Genomic DNA, 20,961 nt, shown 5'->3' on the forward strand with positions numbered 1-20,961 from the left:
CATGGAGGGCACTCAGCCTACCCTCGTTAGGAATACCTCGAGCAAGTAATAAAACTCGCCTTGAGGAACAAGCATGGTGGGCAAGCAATGAAGATCACCGCACAGAAAAAGCTAGCTAGGCGAGCACTTTGCTCGCCGCATTACCCACGCTCAAGGGCAAGCAATGAAGCTTGCCCCGAGCAATAAGCGTGTCAGGCACTTACTTACCTAGCACTACATTTCTCCTCGAGCAACATGCATGCTAGGATATGTGCTCCCCACCCGATCACAGGAAGCAACAATGCTTTTCCCGAGCAACAAGGTACCCTCACAACCAAGCAATGACACTCACCTCGAACAATAAGAGTGTCGATCACTTACTTCCAAAGCAATGCATTTCTCCCTGAGCAGCTACCATGGTGGGCTATGTGCCCACCGATCATGGGAGGCAACAAAGCTCCTTCAGAGCAACAAGGTACCCCCACGGGCTAGTAATGAAGCTCCCCCGGAACCACGAGCATAGCAAGATCAGCACAACGAGCACTAAGACTAACCCCTGAGCAACTAGCATGCAAACACTAAGCTTGCTCGTGCTCTAAAACTCGGGTGAGTAATAAAGCTTGCCCAATGCTGCCCTCTGACAATAGGACCAAAAAAAAAAAAAAAAAAAGGATAGAAAAAAGATATAAGGCCGAAAATAAAAATAGGATAGAAGAAAGGTTCTTGAGGCGGAATATGAAAACAGGATGGAAAAAAATGTCGAGCTAAAAATGAAGATAGGAAGGAAAAATATAATAAGGTGTAAAAATGAAGATAAGACAAAAACCTCCCCGAGCTTTTCTGCCTGAGCTTTTAAGATTTATCTTTTAAATCAAATTATGTCATGCAAGGGTGGAATTAAAAAATCTAGTTTGGGGGGGGCTAACTGAAGAAAAAATAATTTTTTAGGGGGAGAGGGGCTAAATACTAATTTTTATATAATTTACTTTATAAAAATACCTTCTAAAACTTAATTTTCATCAAATTTTAAAAATTTTGGAGGGGCTTAAGGTAGTTCCACCCCTTATGTCATATAAACATTTTAGTAAGTGTACTTTATACACTGACTTCAAGTATAATTTTTTTTAGTACTATTAGAAAGCAGTAGATACATCCGTACGTCGCTAAGTTCAATTGGCTTTGTTTGCATTCAAAACTTACCTTAACTCATCTTAACTCATTATTATAACTTTTTAAAATTTCTATACAAAATATAATAAATAATTCAAAATTTTCAAATACTAAAACAACTTTTATAAATTCATACACAAAATATAAGAAATAATTTAACTTTTATTCTATTATTCATAAACCATCTCAATCTATCTCAACTCATCTCTAAATCTAAATCACTTCTAAATCTGGTCCAAGGTCAGATCGACCGGGTCAATCCTTTGATGTACCAGTACTCGAGTTCAGGCCCAATTCAGGGCCGGCTACCCACAATATTGTAAACTAGGGCTATGATCCTCCATGCATATAACACATACACGTGTGTGTGTCTATATATAATATATATATATATATATATATATATATATATATATATACACGTATATATCTATATATATATATATATGTATGTATATGCTGATCGATTATTGGACATGATGAACCTACAAAATCAATGGTACTGACTTTGGCATTAATTAATAGAGTAAAGGTTTTTTTTTTTTTTTTAAAATAATTAATAGAGTAAAGCTAGAGTTACCGAATTCAGATCCAAATTTGGCTCCCATGCCAATAAGTGTATTTTATTTTTTTATTTTTCTAACTTTTTTACATGTATTTTTTTAACATCTTTAAATATTTTTTTTTAAAAAAAATTACAATATCATTAAAAAATATTTTCTTAATCACTAAGTAAAAAAAAAAAAATTACTTCAGGACAATTTAGCATTTCTGTAAGTAATAAAACTCCGTAATTTCTGTTTTTCCTTAAAAGTTGTCCTTTTTCTATTAAATTATACAATATATATATATATATATATATATATTTATATATACACACACATCGTTGTAAGTTTTGATGAAGACGAGAAACATGAATTCATACTATTGTACATCCAAAACAGGTTAAATTCAACCCTGGAGGTTCCGCATGCAATTACCTGTAACTCCTGTACTAATTTTCATCCTGCCCTACTCATTCTATCTTGTCCGAGTCACTACAAGAAAAACGGTTTTTTGTGATTAATTTATTATAATCAAAAACTTTTCGCAATCAATTTTAACTACAAATAATCATTTCGCTAGAATTAACTGGTCGTAAATAAACAATTTTCTTATAGTAGGTGGTCCTTATCGCACTATAAGGAGAGTGACTTTTCGGGCAATTAATTTTGTTCAAAAAAAAGTCTTATAAATTACCGCCCCACTTTTTTGTAACGATTTACATATTGTTAGATATTCGTCGGTATTATTCCTTTGCTTCTAATATACCACAATGAAAGCCAAACGATAGTCGTCTTTTATTAATACTGCTAGCGACTTATATATAATAAAACAAGAATATCCTTGCAAACGACAAGATCGATGTATATATTGTTAGACTTAAATAAAATTCTCTAATGTGGAATAACACTTTAGAAATGAGAATTAAAGGGTTTAACGCCAAGAAATCTTACCTCCAGCCATTGATGTAATTCACTGTATTTGTTTCGGTTTTCACTGTGTTTGGCTCTTCCAAACTCTTCTCTACTCTATTTAGATGGTGTATTACCGAAGGGAATTGAGTGAGTGAGTTTGGGGACCAAACACATGTATTTATAGCCGAAATTCCCATCAAATTTCGGGTTTACGTGTCCCACGTGATCCTATTTTCATGGGATCAATTTAAATTGAATGGAGGAGTGTTTGACCACTTAAAGGACTCTTAAGATGATAGACTCCCACTCACAAACGTCTTCATGAGAAAGAATCGGTCAACATATATGGTCGGGTACGTAAGAATGTGATAGATTTTACAACTTAACTAACTCTTTAATTAATCTCAATATCACTTAAAATGTTGATATCTTATATACTAATTGTTATAAGTAGGATATTGGAATTAAAATCTGAAAGAAATATATATACATATATAGTATTGAATGCAAAGTGTATATATATATATATATATATATATATATATATATATATATATACACACACACTCTTTACCCACCCCTAGGTATCATGTATGTCTTGGTACTATGTGGCAGGGGAGATCCAAGACGATAGAAACTAGGAAATGGAAATGCAAATGCAAGATTGATGTTTCTTGGCGAATTCGGTGGTGAGCAGATCTATGCATGCATGGGAGGCCAATCAACATTTAGTAGCTAATTAATAGATAGTTCAGTTTTGGAGAAAGATCATATTATAATCATCATGATCAGGCCAGTATAGTGATCGTTATCTTCACAAGATTTAAATTAAAATGATATTAAGATTAGACTATAAATATTATATGATCTTGCTAGCTCTTACGTACTCATCCTGCTAATTTTAAAACGTCGATATTCAAACAGCTTTGTGATCTTATCATCATAATTTCAAGTCGCAGATCATCATTATATGCTTGGAGGGTCATATAATTAATTTGACTTTGGTGTGACAAAATTAAGAAAGTAGCAAAACAGAGACTTGGTTGGCAAGGTGACAAACAATATATTGAATTAGTTTCTATATATGCCTTGTAGATTTAAGTTACGTTTGGGTAGTGAGTTATTCCGTGAATAATAGTGAAAATGTAACGAAAAAATAAAGATAAAATATTGAATAGTAGTTAAAAGTAATATATAGAATTAGAATATTACGCCGTTGATCTCTCAGATGCGCTTTACTCTACCTAATCTTTTAGTTCTTCTATTTTGTGTTGTTATGCTTTATTTTGATGTGCAACTGGGCCCTTTGACCTATGATGCAATGTGCTTTCCGCTTTCTACCATGTTGTTGATATCTGCGTTCCTAGGTGCAGCATTTTGGAGGTCGAAGGACTCGACTCGCACTCAAATGAGGTAATTTGGATAGCGATGTAACTGCTCAACTCCTTCGCCATGATAGGAGTCGAGATAAGTTTTCGGCCATCCTCGAGATTGGACCTGCTTTCCATCGCTGGTGGGACAAGGTGGCCTCTAGCTCAACGTGTCCCTTTCATCCCCGTAGAAGGTAGGTTGTTCGGACAGTTTATAGTTGGACCTGCTCCCGCCCGTTCACATCGCAAGGAAGCTTAAGTTTGAGTCAGGTTGGCGGTGATCCCACACTTCGTCGTAGCGGAGGTCGGGGTAAGTTATTCGTGTAGCCGGGGGCTGATCCCGCTCTCCCCCGTGAGGAGACAAGGTGGCCTCTGGCTCGACCCGTCTCCTTGGTTCACGGATTTGCTCCCACCTGTTAACGTTTACGATGAAGGTAAGTTTTTATCTTCGAGTAGCTGATGACTACTCGCACTCCGTCGGGGAGGGGTCGGAATGCCTCAAGCCAAACCGCCCCTTTGCCCCACAAGGAGGTAATTTGGAAAGCGATGTGGTCAGCCAGCTCATTCGCCTAGATAGGGCTTAGGGTAAGTTTTCAAGCAGCCTTAAAGCTGGACCCGTTCTCCATCACTAAAGGGACAAGGTGGCCGCTAGCTCAACCCGTCCATTTGTTCCCCGTGGTTGTTCGGGCTGTCTGCTACTGGAACTGCTCCCGCCCGTTGACACTGTAGGGAAGGGTAAGTTTTGGGTCAGGCTAGCTCTGAACCCACTCTTCTTCGTAGCGGAGGTTGGGGTAAGTTATTCGAGTAGCCGTGAGGTTGGTCCCGCTCTTCGCCAGGGGGAGACAAGGTGGCCTCTCGCTCAACCCATCTAATGGGTCCGTGGGGAGATATATTTTGAGGGCAGTCTGTTGTTGGACTCTCTTCCGCTTGTTGACGTTTACGAGGAATGTAAGTTTTTGCATTCAGGTAGTTGAGGACTAATTTGCACTCCGTCGATGGAGGGATAAAGAAACATTTTGGGCTACCTTTCCCTCTGGTATCCCGAGTGGTGGGGGGGGGGGGGGGGAGGTAATTAGGACAGGGATGCAGCTGGTCTGCTGCTTAACCGCGATAGGGATCAGGGTAAGTTTTTCGGTCCACTAGGGGGGCTGGTCTCACTCTCCCGGATGAGGAGGTTTAGCCTCTTGCTCACCTATCATCCTTCGTGGGGAGGTAGGTTGCTCGGGTAGTTTGGGACTGGACCCGCTCCCGCCTATTTACATTGTAGTAAAGGGTAAGTCTGGGTCAGACTGGCGTTGATCCCACACTTCGTCATGGCGAAGGTTGAGGTAAGTTTTTCAGGTAGCCTCGGGGCTAGACTTGCTCTTCGTTGCGGTAGGGACAACGTAGCCTTTGGCTCAACCAGCCCTTTTGGCCTCGCAGAAGGTATGTTGTTCGGCCAGTTTGTAATTAGACCCACTCCCATCTGTTGATGCTCACGAGTAAGATAAGTTTCATCTTTGAGTGGTCGAGGGCCGACCCACACTCCTCTGCAGGAGGGATAGAGCAGCCTCTGGCATGACTCGTCCCTTTGGTGTCTCGCGGGGTGGTAAATAGTCAATGAAAACTTTGTTGATGGAGATTACGTTGATGGCGATTCTGTTACGTTCTTGAAAGTCGACATTGAAATACAACACCTCTTCCATTAAGATTTGTAGTGTATGCATGGAAACATAAATTCACAATAATTAAGTTAGATTTAGCAATAAAATTTTCGTAGGTATTCAGCATTTTAGGGGTGCAGGAGCTCATCAAAACTATCTACAAAACTAGGTGCCCAAGACCCGAACCATACTCGTGATGGCCCCTTTAGGGTTAGTGGGAACGCCCTGCATGCCACCTCTCCCAGGAAGTCGTGCAACATCATGTGAACCCTGAAAGTTTCCAGGTGCTCAAAAGGGTCCTTCCCCCATCGTAAATCTCCATGGTGGAGATCCTGAACTTTGGTGGCAAAGGCACATCCATCACTTCTTTGGTGTAGGGTGGACTAGTGCTTGTGAGCAGTTGGTCCACTGATGATTATGTGCCCACTTTCTCTGTAATCTCTTCATATTTCCCTTTAAGATTGTAGAGCTCGTCTTGCATGTTCTTCCTCTCCTCCTCTACGTTCGCTCTAGCTCCTGTATTTCGGGAGTTCACATGCTCGCTATTACTAGGTTCCACCTCTTCGTTTTGTCCTTATTGAGATTTCCTGAGCTCCTCATTCTCCTTGCGAAGTTTTTGCACTTTGCCGGTTCACTTTGTTACCTAGTCCTCCATAGCTTTCTTTCTCGCCTCCATGGCAACTTCCTTTATGTCCTTTTCGAGTTGTCTGAAACGGGTTATTGTAGGCATACGAAGTACATGCAAGATCTATGAAGGATCCCACAGGCAGCGCCACTGTTAACGTTGTGTTTCATACGCCTTTGGGTCAGGTTCCAGCAACTCAGATATTCAAAGCTGAGCCTGCAAAAACGAAGAAGAAAAAAGCTAGGAGATGGCAACCTTGGGGCCGAAAAGTCTCTGATACTAAAGTCAATAGAGTATTTTAGAAGTTTGTAATAATGAGAGAGTCTCGAGGCTAAAGAGGTTTTTCGTACTTGAAAATTACTATTTATACCGAGAGTTTAGGGGAACAGATCGTGGCTGCCCCCGTGAAGCCTATGTCATTTTTATTGTTCCTTTTGTCAGAGTCATTTCAATGCGGCATCCCTCTGCAACGGTGCCATTAATGCGGCATGACTTCTTGATCGCTTAAACCATGTTGGTCGTCCGTTAATGTTCCCTTGTCAGAAGATCAAAGGTTTTCTGTCTTTTCCGTTCTACCCTGTACGAGTCCCCATGAGCGGAATGCGGCCGAGTAGCGTCAAGTCTGTCCATCTCATCAACCATCATTGCTTACTTTCCCTTAAAGGCGAATTGTTTAGTGAGCAAGTTTGGGTCATAGGGCCGAGTATTAGGACGAAGCCCAATATTCTAGGCCGAGCTTCTAGTGGGCTTATGAGTGAGAGGAAATCCCCTTACATAATTATTCATATATTAATATAGATGACAATAAGCTTATAATTTTGCCTTTGTCCGTGCACATTCCGTGCATTAATATATGTCCGTATATATACATATCATAATTTCCATATAAATTAGTTTTGCTTATGAATCTACGTACGAAAAGCTGTCTTATAATTAAGGATGTTCTGTCCATTAATTATGGTAATGGCTAGCTACATAGCATAATTAATTAATTTGGGGATATTTGCGTTGCTGCAGATATATATAATATATTAATAGTGGTACTGTGATTAATTGTTCTTGTTAGTTTAATTCTGACAGACAATTAAATAATCAACTCCTTTAATTTAGCAGTTTGTTTTTTTTTTTGAGTAAAATTTAGCAGTTTGTTGGGTGTGTAGGTTTTTTGTAAGCTTTTTTTTATTTTGAGGAGAAGGTTTTTTGTAAGCTATTTCATAAATAGGTTACTAATTTATAATTAATATTGAACCTGCATGCATGCTGCATCTGTAGCTTGTTTGGGCAGGAAAGCTACTGGTTTTTGCTATCTGTGTACGTACGTACTTCGTACCCTCCTAAGTCATATTATATATATATATATATATATATATATATATATATATTTCCTATTGTTTATTATAGTACTTTTATTTTCTCTGGTTAATATATATATTTCTTAACTTACCGCGTACCCTATAAAGCTGGCTACGTAATTGCACTCGCGAAAGTTAAAAAGAACTAGGCCACAACTAGCTAAGATTATATATACAGTGGATCCACTATTTTCCTTTTTTTTTTCTTTTCTTTTCCTATAAGAAAACATCATATTCATAAAACAGAGACATTACCGAGAATATTTGTCCAATCATATGTCGTGGGATACATGAATAGAAACACAATCCCCCACATCTCTATATCTTCGACATTCCAAGCATGCCTAATAAACCTATGAGCTGCCTCATTTCTTAGTCGATTAACATGTTGAACTAGTTAACCAACCAATTCAAAATACAAAAGAGTCCATCATTATCCACTCCACTGAACAAACCAACAACCTCTCCAACGAATCATCACATGGATAGCTACTGAGATGATTGTATTTTATTAAGATGTAATCTAGTTTGTTATGTATTTGAATTCTTTCCAATCTTGTAAACATTATATATACTCAATAAAACATATCATCTGGTATCAATTTGAACCAGACTTTCAAGCTCTGACTTGGTACTAGAGCCACAACTAGGCTAACACCTCTTTCTTTCAATCCCAATGGCCCTACCCAGAGATCATGCTACCTTTGTTTTTCCCAACATCACTCCCTTGGTTTCTGTCAGACTTGATGGAACCAATTATCTGAATTGGACCACTCAATTCCTTCCTCTTCTACGAAGCCATGATCTACTTGGCATTGTAGATGGCTCTGAGCCATGTCCTCCTCAATTTGTCACTGATACTGAAGGCAAACTTACCACTACCATTGCTTCTGATTATATGCTATGGCAGAAAAATGACCAATTTTTTTTGGCATGGATAAATGCCACTCTCACAGAGAAGATTTTGTCTACTGTTTATGGACAAACAACTTCTCGACAGGTATGGACCACCCTGTCTAACAGATTTGTCCCACACTCTAGATCCAGAATTTCCCATCTCAAAAGACAATTGCAAACTCTCCATCAAGGGTCCAAGTCATGCACTGACTATCTTATTAGTGCCAAAAACTGGTCTGATCAACTTGCAGCTGTAGGAAAATCTGTTGATGATGAAGATCTGATCTCATATGTTATTGGAGGCCTCAATCCCTCATATCATCCATTTATCACCACTCTTCACTTTGCCACTCGAGAATCCTCTATTACCTTTGATGATTTCCAAACCAAGCTGCTCAACTATGAGCAGTTGCTAGAGACCCAACATCAATCTATACCACCAGAAAATACCAACATAGCCTTCTTTACTCAGAAAACCAAACCTAATTACAATCACAAAAGGTCCAACAGATCATTCTACTCCAATAAACCCTCTGGTTCTAGGCCTTCTAATCACCCCAGTCCTCCTGTGTTATCAAATGGAAAAAATCAGAATTCCACTTCTAGTCCATTCTTTCAAAATACAAAAGCTCCTTGTCAGATTTGTGGCAAGACAAGTCATCAAGCACTTGATTGTTACCATAGGATGAATTATTCCTACCAAGGAAGACACCCCCTTGCACAACTAGCTGCCATGGCTGCTCATACACAGGTCACACTAGAGGATGATCAATCTTGGTTCCTGGATGGTGGTGCTAATAGCCATGTTACCGCTGCTTTGGAGAACCTCACCATCAATCAACAACCATACAAAGGTCCATCTCAAGTAACTGTTGGCAATGGGGGAGGTTTGCTCATCAACAATATTGGTTCCTGTATCCTTCAAACCAAAAATAGTTCCTTAATTTTGTCTAATATTTTACATTGTCCTCAAGCCTCTTCTAATCTCCTTTCAATTCACCAACTTTGCCAAGATAATAATTGTTATTTTGTGCTAACTGTTTCCTATTTTGTTGTGAAGGATCTACAGACCAACAGAATCCTCCTCCAAGGTACAAGTAGAGCAGATCTCTATCCAGTCCATTTCCAATCAAATAAGTGGCAGCAAAGACCTCCTACCAACTCTTCATTTACTGCTTTCCTAGGATTCACAGCCCTTGTCCAGACTTGGCATGCGAGATTGGGTCATCCATCAACCTCAATTCTGCAACATCTCCATCATGATGCTCTTATTTCAGTTTCTGGGTCTCACAAGCTAAAACAAGTTTGTGAATTCTGTCAAATGGCTAAAAGTCATAAACTTCCCTTTCCTACCTCTGTTCATCAGTCAAGTCATCCCTTAGAACTTATTCATTCTGATGTATGGACTTCTCCAGTTATTTCAATAAGTGGCTGTAAATTTTATGTTATATTCATTGATGATTACTCTCGGTTCTCATGGATGTTTCCTTTAAAGCAAAAGTCAGATGTTGCTTCATGCTTCATTAAATTTAAATGCCTTATTGAGAATCTATTTTCCTACAAAATTAAACAGTTTCAAACAGATAATGGAGGAGAATATATCTCCAACTCATTTAAAACTTTTATAACAGAAAATGACATTGTGCATAGGTTGACATGCCCTCATACTTCTAAGCAAAATGACATTTTTGAAAGAAAACATCGACATATAACAGAGACAGGCCTTACACTTCTAGCTCAGTCCCATCTTTCACCTGAATACTGGGTTGATGCTTTCCTTACTGCCACTTACCATATCAATAGAATGCCATCATCTGTTCTTGATAATCACTCACTCTATTTTCTCTTATTTCATAAACAGCCAGACTACACTCTCCTTAAGACAATTGGGTGTGCTTGTTAACCTCTTCTAAGACCTTACTCTTCTCATAAACTGTCATATAGAAGCAAAAAATGCATCTTTCTTGGCTATGCTGCAAATCAAAAAGGGTACAGATGTTATGATATTCAATCTGGTCGCATCTACATCTCTCGCCATGTAGTATTTGATGAAAATACCTTTCCTGCTGCAAATGCAATTTCCAATTCAACATCTCCTACTAGTACACCATCATTCACCACCTATTTCATTCCCACACCTATTTTACCTACTGCTACTCAAATCTTGGAGGATCTTTCATTGGATACTGTTGTCTCAGTCACAACAGGTATGTCTCCATCTATCTCACCTACAAATACTTCTGTTTACTCTAACTCTACTGATATAGCTCCTGCAGATATATCTCCCATTGACAATGCTCAAACACAAGACTTCTCAGCCTCATCTTCACCCTTACCTATGTTCAATTCCTCTCCTCCACGACAAATAATGACTAGATCCCAAAGCAATTCCCTCAAATCTAAACAATTTCCTGATTATCATCTCTATTTCTCCACTAAACATCCAATTCAAGCCCTCTCCTCAATTATGCATACCTCTGAACCACGAACCTATAACCAAGCCTCCAAAGATCCCAATTGGCAAGCAGCCATGCAGCTTGAGTTTAATGCTCTCATTGCCAATAAAACTTGGACCTTATGTCCTAGACCCTCTGATAAACATGTAATTCGAAATAAATGGGTTTTTAAACTCAAACAAAAGGCAGATGGCACCATTGACAGATACAAAGCAAGGCTCGTAGCCAAATGCTTTGAGCAAGAACATGACATTGAATTTCATGAAACATTTAGTCCTGTCATAAAACCTGCCACTATTGAACTTGTGCTCGCTTTGGCAGTCCACCATTATTGGGTTATTCAGCAACTGGACATATCAAATGCATTCTTGCATGGCCACCTTGAGGATGAGGTATTTATGGAGCAACCTAAAGGGTTTGAAGACATCACTTTTCCTTCACATGTATGTCGACTTCACAAGTCTCTCTATGGCTTGAAACAAGCCCCAAAGGGCTTGGTTTAGGAGACTATCTCAAAGTCTCTTGGAACTTGGATTTACTGGATCATCTGTTGATACTTCTTTATTTTATCTTCATCGTTCTACTGTCACTATTCTGATTTTAATATATGTTGATGATATATTGATGGTAAGTAATTCCTCTACTGCAGTTACTGTTCTTTTACAACAACTCAGCCAAGATTTTACAGTTAAGAACTTAGGGGCTTTATTATATTTTCTTGGCATCTAGGTCTCTCGAACCTCTGATTCCCTTCATCTCCACCAAGGCAAATATATTTTAGACTTGTTGAATAACACTAAAATGATGGGAGCTAAACCAGTTTCAACACCTTGCACCTTTGGTGGAAAATTGTCCAAACACACTGGTGAACCCCTTTCAGATCCATCTACCTACATACATATTGTGGGAGCTCTACAATATTGTACATTAACTCGACCTGATCTTGCCTACAATGTTAATCAACTATGTCAGTTTCTTCATTGTCCAACTACAGTCCATCGCATGGCAGCAAAGCGAGTACGTCGATATTTAAAAGGAACCATTGAACATGGACTTCATTACAGCAAATGGTCCTTATCTTTACATGGTTTTTGTGACTCAGATTGGGCTGGTAGCCCTGATAATCGCAAGTCTACTACGGGTTATTGTATTTTTCTAGGTCCCTGCTTAATTTCTTAGATGGCAAAGATGCAACCTGTTATTGCTAGATCAAGCACTAAGGCAGAATATCAATCAATGGCCCTCACTGTTACTGAGTTATATTGGATTCGAATGCTGTTTAAGGAACTCGATTTTCCTCTGCATTCACCTCCTTGCTTGTGGGTTGACAACATTGGAGCACTTTCATTATCCTCTAACCCTGTGTTCCATGCAAGGACCAAACACATAGAAGTTGATTATCATTTTATTCGGGAGAAAATTTTTAACAGGAACCTTCTTGCTCGGTATATTTCGACCATCTCCCAACCATCAGATATTTTCACAAAGGTACTGTCTAATAGTAGATTCCATATGCTTAAAGACAAGCTTATGGTTCGACCTCTCACCATCAGCTTGAAGGGGGCAGTTAACCAACCAATTCAAAATATAAAAGAGTCCATCATTATCCACTCCACTGAACAAACCAGCATCCTCTCCAACGGATCATCAGATGGATAGCTACTGAGATGATTGTATTTTATTAAGATGTAATCTAGTTTGTTATGTATTTGAATTCTTCCCAATCTTGTAAACATTATATATACTCAATGAAACATATCATCTGGTATCAATTTGAACCAAACTTTCAAACTCTAATTGAACGTTGCCCTCTGTAATAAATAGATGAATGAGTCTTTTTGTTTCCTACACTAAAAGTCTTTGTGGGGCATATGAAACACTAATATCCTGAAGCTCAGAAACCATCATCAAGCAGTCATTTTCAATTATAAGCTTTCATATCCCCATGTTTGCACATAACTACAGGCCTTGGAACATGGCTAGAATCTCAATAGTAGCAGGATCTGAAACTTCATCTTCTATTTCACTAGTTGACATCACAACATCCCCTTTCGTATCTCTGAGAATGATGCCCACTCCAACCTTCTTTTGATCATAGAACATTGCACCAGCCACATTCAGTTTTAGAAAATCTACTGGTGGGGGTAGCCACCTATAGATTGTCTTCTACTGAGAAACTGGGACTTGCCTCATGAATCATGATATTAGGAACTTTTTTCATTGAGAAAGCAAACTCTATCACCTGATGTGGATCCATGCATACTTTTTCATGCACCATTTTATTTCTTCTAAACCAAAAGCCCCATGCAAGTAGTGCAAAATTGGTTAGCTCATCAATCGTGCCGTCTTCTTTAATGCGCAAAGCCACTTCCATTAATGACATAATTTGATTCACATTTTGTATAAGAGGAACATATCTAACCCAGTGATCATGAATACTTGGACAATTCAGAAGGGCATGTGGTAGATCCTCCATTTTGTCTTTGTAGAAAATACATTTATCATCCACATCAATCTGTCTTCTTCTAAGACTTTTGAAAGTTGAAAGTCCATCCCTGCATGCTCTCCATGCAAATACTTTAACTTTACTGGAAATCTTCGACTTCCATAGGGTAGACCATAATGAGTTTTGGATTCTAGCATTTGAGGTTTCCCCTATGCTCTCACCTTTTCTAGCTCTAAAACGTCGATAGCTACTTTTGACACTAAATTTGCCACTCTTTTCCTAGTCCCAAATCCATTTATCTTCAACATCACTTGGGCTTGGACTAATCTTGAAGATCTCAGCGGCTATAATTGGATTGAATAGAACTCTAATTTTCCCTACATCCCACTACTTTGTGTTTCAATCAATCAGTTCTCCCACATTGGCTTCAGTTGATGCGAATTCTACATAGGCAGACTCCCTTTCCGGATTTGGATGGCTTGGTACCCAACAGTCCTTCCAAATCCTAACAGACTTACCATTCCCTATGCTCCATCTGCCTCCTTTGAGAAGGAGATTCTTAGCTTCCCAAATTCCCCTCCAAGCATAAGAGGGGTTAGTACCTGTAGGGGCATAAAAATAATGAGCTTTTGGAAAATACTTTGCCTTGTAGATTTTCAGCAGCATGCTTCCATCTTCTTGCAAGATTCTCCACGCTTGCTTAGCCAGCAATGCCATATTTAAAACTCGCAGATATTTAAAACCAAGTCCTCCTCTATATTTGGATTCACACATTTTTGCCCAACTGACCCAGTGAAACTTCCTCTCTTCCTTTCTTTGACCCCACCAGAATATGGCCAACATGTTTTCAAGCTCTGCCTATAGACCTTCTAGTAGCTTGAAACAACTCATAGCATAAGTTGGGATAGATAGTGCAACTGCTTTGATTAACACCTCTCTTCCCCCTTGAGAGAACATGTGTGCCTTCCAGCTTTGTAACTCCCTTTCACATTCAAAGTTAATTCTCTCTTGAAAAATACATCTCCATCATATCACACTCAAGATTAAACATAGTTGAGTCCATTGGTGTGGACGTATTGATTGGCTAGAAGGTTTTCGGAGCTGCTGTTGATGTAGAGATTGAGAAGTTCTAGTGGGAAGCTATAGAAATGTGGGAGTTCCGGCATTGCATATGTGGAGAGATCGAGTGGGTAACTCGTGGTATTGCAAGCCAGGTTTAGCTATTACAAAGGTTTTGTGAGTGTTCCTAAAATGGTTGTAACAAACTAAAGATTCTATAGTGAATTTAAGATAGTGACTTACACCCGGAATGGTTTTAGATTTTGAAGACATTCTTCAAATGAGTTTCAACTTCGTAACCAAATTGTTGTGTTGATTATTTGTGTGTTTTGTTCCATTGATTAATTGTTTATTTAACAATATTTTTGAATAGACCGTTAAAATTGAATTACACTTATTCACCTGCTTCTAGGTTTTGTATTGAGTAGAACTACTACTTTTTCAATTAGATCCATGAATTTATTTGCATATCACTAATTTCCAACCAAGTGATCTGAGATTAAGCTGATATATATGGGCGTGCTGCCTCTTTTCTTTGAAATTAATTAAGTTCTTTTGTTATATTTTATCCATCTTAATAATATTTGCATATTCTATCTTTCTCCGTGAGGGCCGAAAATGAATATTTAAACCTGCAAATAGGTAGGCGTTGAACCCAACGTTAGATATTGTCGACCTCAAAGGCATGCATGCAGTAAATAGCTAGGCTAGCTAGCTGGGTTCGCTAAATTATTATTATTATAATGTCGACCTTACTAAAATCCAATTGCTTGCTTCAAGTTTGGGTGATATATCCGGTGTTAGGGCTTTATTTTGTCTCCACCTAATTTGCATGCTAGCTCCTTAGACCATTCTCTATTTAACCCATATTTTTTTCCCCATTTCCTTCCACATCATAAAGTACTTTAACCTTATTAGTCTTAAATGTTAGTGCTACTGGTACCATGGCTGCAGAACTTGGCCTTCTCTCCTTGACCCAGCTCCAAAGATTGGCTCAGTCCCAACATCAGCACTATCAACTAAACCCTAGCTTCACCCGGCCGTCTGCCGGTTCGTGGATGTGGAACCCTAAGCAAGCCAACGAGGAAGATGATTCATGGGAGGTAAGAGCCTTTGCGGAAGACACTGGAAATGCCTCGGGCACCACTTGGCCACCGAGGTCTTACACTTGCACCTTTTGCAGAAGGGAGTTCCGATCAGCCCAAGCTCTCGGTGGCCACATGAATGTGCACCGCCGTGACCGTGTCCGGCTCAACCAACCGCAGCCTAATTCCAACAATCCCATTTCCTCATCTTCTTCCACTACTTCTTCATTTATAATCCCAAGTACTCAAGAATATTATTCCAGCAATGGTGGACTGTGCCGGCTCTACCAATCGCCAAACCCTAATGGTGCTTTTACTTCAAGAGTATCAGTAAATGCATCTCATTTTGAGTCACCTTCCACCCTTCTCTCGATTTCAGTACCCTCTCCACCTAACAACTTGATGCCTCCTTGCTCTCCCTCAATTAGTTACGCATCGGGGTCACCAGGTACTAATTCTCCTCGCTTTTACTCTAGCAAAGCCAAAGAAACATCACCAACCACAGATAATGCGAATGATCAAGATCTTGATCTCGAGCTTCGGCTCGGGCAGAGACCTATGTCATCATAAGAAGCAAGAAAACATGGTGTGCGCGCGGTAGCTACGTTTACGCTTTTCCAGTTTCAGGAAGATCAGAGTGCGCCGTATGATGTGTAAGATACAGTGTTTCGTGAAATTTTGTGAGATTCTTTTCTGCTTATTTTCCAGATTCCATGGTTAATATTTCATTTGCGTGTGTGTAAGTGCATGCGTGACATTGAAGACACATGGATTGGAAAAAAAAAAAACGGAAGCCAGAAAGATTGCCCTGGAAATCCCAAGGAAAAAAAAAACAAAGATTTATTTTAAGAAGTTTTTTGAAATTAGGGTTTTTAATTAGTGATGGACTAGTAAAGGCGCTTGCAGTGCACTGTCATTTTCTGTGACAGATTTCTGAGAAAAGTCTGTCTGGGTATGATACGTACGTTTCCATGGGACTATATATTTCTATCACGTATATATGCTGCCAAGGATATCGTAATGGCACCCTTCTTGTTTCCACAAACTACGAATATGCCATTTCCATTGAATTCATAACAAGATATGCTAATTCTTATCCATTTATAGCATTCAGTTAGGAGGCATGAGGTCATTAAGCAACTCAGAAAGTTCTTATCCATTCATGTTAGAATGCATTAACTTTTCTATAGATGAAGTAAACCCTGTCATGTCGAGCATGCATGCAACAAAATATTTCAGGTTTCTAGTAAGATCAAGCTCGATCTTGTCAACTGGCCAAGTTTACCGTTCCTTTGATTTAGAAAACTCATTCGCGTGAGTTTTCATATTTTTAAAGTTTCGCATGATTGTTTCATTCCTATTAATGCTATTAAAATAACGATCTGATCAATGTTTAACATCCTGATCTTTAGAGTATGATTTTTTTTTTTTTTTTTTTTGTCTATTTCTGATCGCTTCAATCTCATATTCTTGATCACTTTCGTGGAATATTTTTGTGAACTAAATATTTCTATATAATAAATAAACTAAGAATCGGCTATGTTTGACTACTTCACTAATGGTTGTGCTCTTATTTTGAGTTGGGAAGTAATATTTTTATGGGAGTAGAGAAATAGCTTGTTTGGATACTTTAAATATCTCAAAATTCTATGAATAACAGTGAAATGGTTTAAGTTAAGATATTTTATTGGGTTCATATCTTTAAAGTTAAAAAATTGCTTGAATATAATTTTTGTTTTAAAGTTTGAAAAAGTTGTATTGATTTTTGTGTTTTGTTTTGAAGTTTATATCAGTTGATCATGTAATGATTATGTAATGATTAGATAAGAAAGTTGAAGAGTTGAAATTGAAAAGTCATGTTTTATATTTGAGTGATTTTTGGGAATGAAATTGTAAGAAGTTTTAATAATTTTTCATCTCATCTCATGATTACCCAAACGTACCTAAATGAGCTAGAATATCTTGGGAGCGAGATAACCTTTTTTAACATGTTGAGATTAAACCTAAGTACATAAATTCTTCTAATTTTGTTTATATGAGATTTTAATTGATTAAATTTTAACCAAGTTCTCATTATAATTACCCCCACAGTTTTCTGAATCCAACTATAAAAAGAATTCTCATAGTTAATCTTAAAAACATTTTTAATGGTTGAAATAATTTTTTTTTTAAAAAAACCTTATAAAATTATAGATGCATTTAAATAGTTCTAGTCTAAAGATCCAGTGCCTACTCACATACATTTGACTCCGCCACTAGAGATCTCATTCGTTCACTTTATCAGGACTTATCCAATGATATATTTGTGTTATCATTGCTTGCGCGATCGTGTGTGTGTGTGTGTGTATATATATATATATATATATATATATATATATTAACATATTGAAAAGTTATGAATATTTGTCTCCTCTTCTAACGACACTATTCAATTAGATATGCATGAGTACATATGCGAAACTTACATGAGTACTAATTAACATGTTTTTTGCAACAAAATATTCCTAACATTCATAGTACTATATTCCTTAATTTCCAAAATAATGTCAGGCAATTAGGATGTCTTGCTTGTTGGTTAGATGACCTAAAAACAACCAAGATGAAAATTAGTCGAATGCAAAGAAAAAAAGCGGGGAATTATGATGTTACAAATGAAAGTTATTGAAATCTCTAATTAATAAGAGAATCATGATGTGAAGTATATAGCTACCAGAGATGGAAAATTAGTAGAGATTCAAAGGCTTGGAATGATGATCTCGTTGTGAGAATTGAATGGTTGAATGTAGGTCGAAGGAGACTGCTTGGATTAATTAGAATTATCGGATACTTAGCTTTTCATATTGGAGAAAATTATCATTCATATAATACAATTAGGTAAACCGTACGTAGTACCATATAATATAATAATCATTCCCTAATAACCAACAAGCTTAGGTAAACCGTACCAAAAAAGAAATTAGCTAGCCAGGCAATAGATCTTGATCAGCTAGCTAATTCAAGATCATTTAATTAATTAGCATGAAATTATAGCTAGACTATTCTTCGTCGTTGTACGCACACGTACACAGCTTCCAACTCGATCTTTATGGAAAAATAGCAAGTATATATTCTCATCACTAAAATCTCTCACCATATATAGTAGGTTATAAAAGCCTCAAAATGTTTTCTCGATATATAATAAATTCCCCTATGAACCTCCAAAGAGTACTGATCCTTATCCTTACCAAATATTTTTAAAAACCCAACAAAAAACTCCCTTACTCAGAGGTACTACTGGAATCTTCTGCATGATGCACCAATGGTCGAATAAGATCCTGATCATCCGTAGAAGCTAGGCTTTTTCAAAAACATAAATCCGTAAGGTTGGAATTCCCTTCATCGAAGAGGGCTCTTTCCAAGTATTTGCTTGAGAAAGTTTTGGTATATAATCCAGTTTAATTTGCTCGGCGAAGCTTTGAGCTAATTTGTTATATATAATTGGACATAACCGGCCTAGCTAATTCGTAGTGCTAGTCCTCCCTATGATTTTGGTTGACATGTGGAAGCCATGAATTTGAAGTATAGTTTTGTTTCCTTTTTACCACTGAAACCCCACCAAAAGTCTTTAAAGAGACAATATTCCATCTTATATATGGCAGCGGCTTAGTTTTTGGAATCCAAAATGATGACATTATATGTGTAGGTGGTACTAATGGAGCTAGCTATAGCTACATTTCTAATTAGGGAAGTTCGATCTAGCAATTTGAGAATGGATCTTTGATTTCTAGATTGCAAATTTCAATAATGATAGAGAATGGAGTACTTGAACAAGGGCTTTTTTATTTCTTGATTAATTGAGGATATATAAAGGGAGGCCTAGGGTTTTTTAGAAGAGAATGGTACTTTGCAGTAAGTTCTATTAATTATCAACCATCAATTCTAGTGGAGGAATGCCGTGATTATAATAAAATAAATCATCCTAATACTACTAAGGGCAGTAAGATGTAAGTTAAAGTACAACTCCCTGCGTGAAGGAAAAGGACAATACAACTCAGCATGTAAATGGACTGGGGTTAGTATTTTTGCTAAAGAAGAATGAAGGATTTTTCTACATTGGGATTTTTACCTGAACAATTTGTCTAAAATATAATCCAGCGTTAAATGGCTAGATCATCTTATAAGAAGAAAAGATCCGGAATGATCATCTTAATATCTTCTCTCTCTATTACAAGAAAACTGTTCATTTGTGATCAATTATTTCTAATAAAAATTATTATTTCTTGTCAAAATGAGTATATTTTTTTGTCGCAAATAGTCGCTATCATTACAAATAATTCGTTGCAAATAGAGCTCTAACACGGAGTCTTAAAGACAATCCACTACCAAGAATAAACATAATAGGGAATAAAGGATTCCTTGATCCAAGTCCTCGATCGACTTCACTTAAAGAATCCTTTAAGGGAGCCATTGATAATTAGAATATAAAACTGTAGAGAAACATTCGTATATCCAATTTGTGCAAGTTTTGTCGAAGGTAAAGAAAATTAGAATTTTAAAAAACGAAAAACTACTTCATAAAGTCAAGGGCCTTTTTCATGTCATAAACCACACAATTTGGTCAAGGGGCGCGATTTATTTGAAATGCTGATCCACAACCAAGATTAATGACCTAAGAGTACTTTGGAAAATCATGGTCAACTTGGATCTTGATGCATCAATCCAAAGTATGGGAAATTCCCAATGATGCTTCTCAGATAATGGAAACCTTCTGATAACATGACTAATTACTCAAACCGGGGTACTAGAGATCAACTTATTCATAGAAACTCACAACCTATATATGCCATTTGGAGAGAAATATAAGAGTCTTCTAGCTGGATCGATAGGCCCAGAAAATATTTGTAGTATTTTCCATAATATCTGGTATGTAATTAGGGCTAGAGCCAAGACCAATTATAGTTTCCTTGTTTTGCAAAAGCTATTTAGATCAAGACTTGTACTTTACTTGAGCTGAGACAGTCGGCACATCATGTCCTTGGACTGTTCTAGCCTAGGGTAGGTAGGCCTGCATATACAACTCTTTTTTTTTCTTTAAAAAGGTTAGAGGGAGCCATTAGAGATATTGTTCCATATTAGGAGATAACATAGTAGCACCCAATCCGATGGGAGCCAGACATTCTTCAGAGTCAGAGGCAATAAATAAGGCAAGAGATCCGGGAAGAAATTTACGTTAAACACAGTATTTTCAGGCCATCTCCAACACATGCATTTTTCAGAGTGAGCAAGAGAATCGAGAAAGAAAGTAAGGAAAACAGTACCGAGCTTAACTATCATTTATAAAAGCAGCATCAACAGCTTCATGAATGATCTTAAACTCGATCCAAACATACAATATTCCGTCTTTCTATTTGATTCCGGAAAAAGGGGAAAAAGAGAAAAGAAC

At 37.7% G+C, this 20,961-nt stretch overlaps 1 protein-coding gene and 1 non-coding gene across 2 annotated transcripts; both read left to right on the forward strand.

Moving 5' to 3' along the window:
- Positions 1–8,755: 8,755 nt before the first annotated feature.
- LOC118347834 lies at positions 8,756–8,894 on the forward strand. The gene has a single exon (XR_004800980.1). It is a non-coding gene; the product is annotated as a small nucleolar RNA Z247 (small nucleolar RNA).
- A 6,446-nt stretch (positions 8,895–15,340) lies between these two features.
- Positions 15,341–16,475, forward strand: LOC108994039 (transcriptional regulator SUPERMAN). The gene has a single exon (XM_018969106.2). The coding sequence runs from the start codon at positions 15,399–15,401 to the stop codon at positions 16,107–16,109; it is 711 nt and encodes a 236-aa protein (XP_018824651.2). The 5' UTR covers positions 15,341–15,398; the 3' UTR covers positions 16,110–16,475.
- The last annotated feature ends 4,486 nt before the right edge of the window (positions 16,476–20,961 follow it).

This window comes from Juglans regia, chromosome 2 (assembly GCF_001411555.2).
Source record: "Juglans regia cultivar Chandler chromosome 2, Walnut 2.0, whole genome shotgun sequence".
Taxonomy (NCBI): Eukaryota; Viridiplantae; Streptophyta; class Magnoliopsida; order Fagales; family Juglandaceae; genus Juglans; species Juglans regia.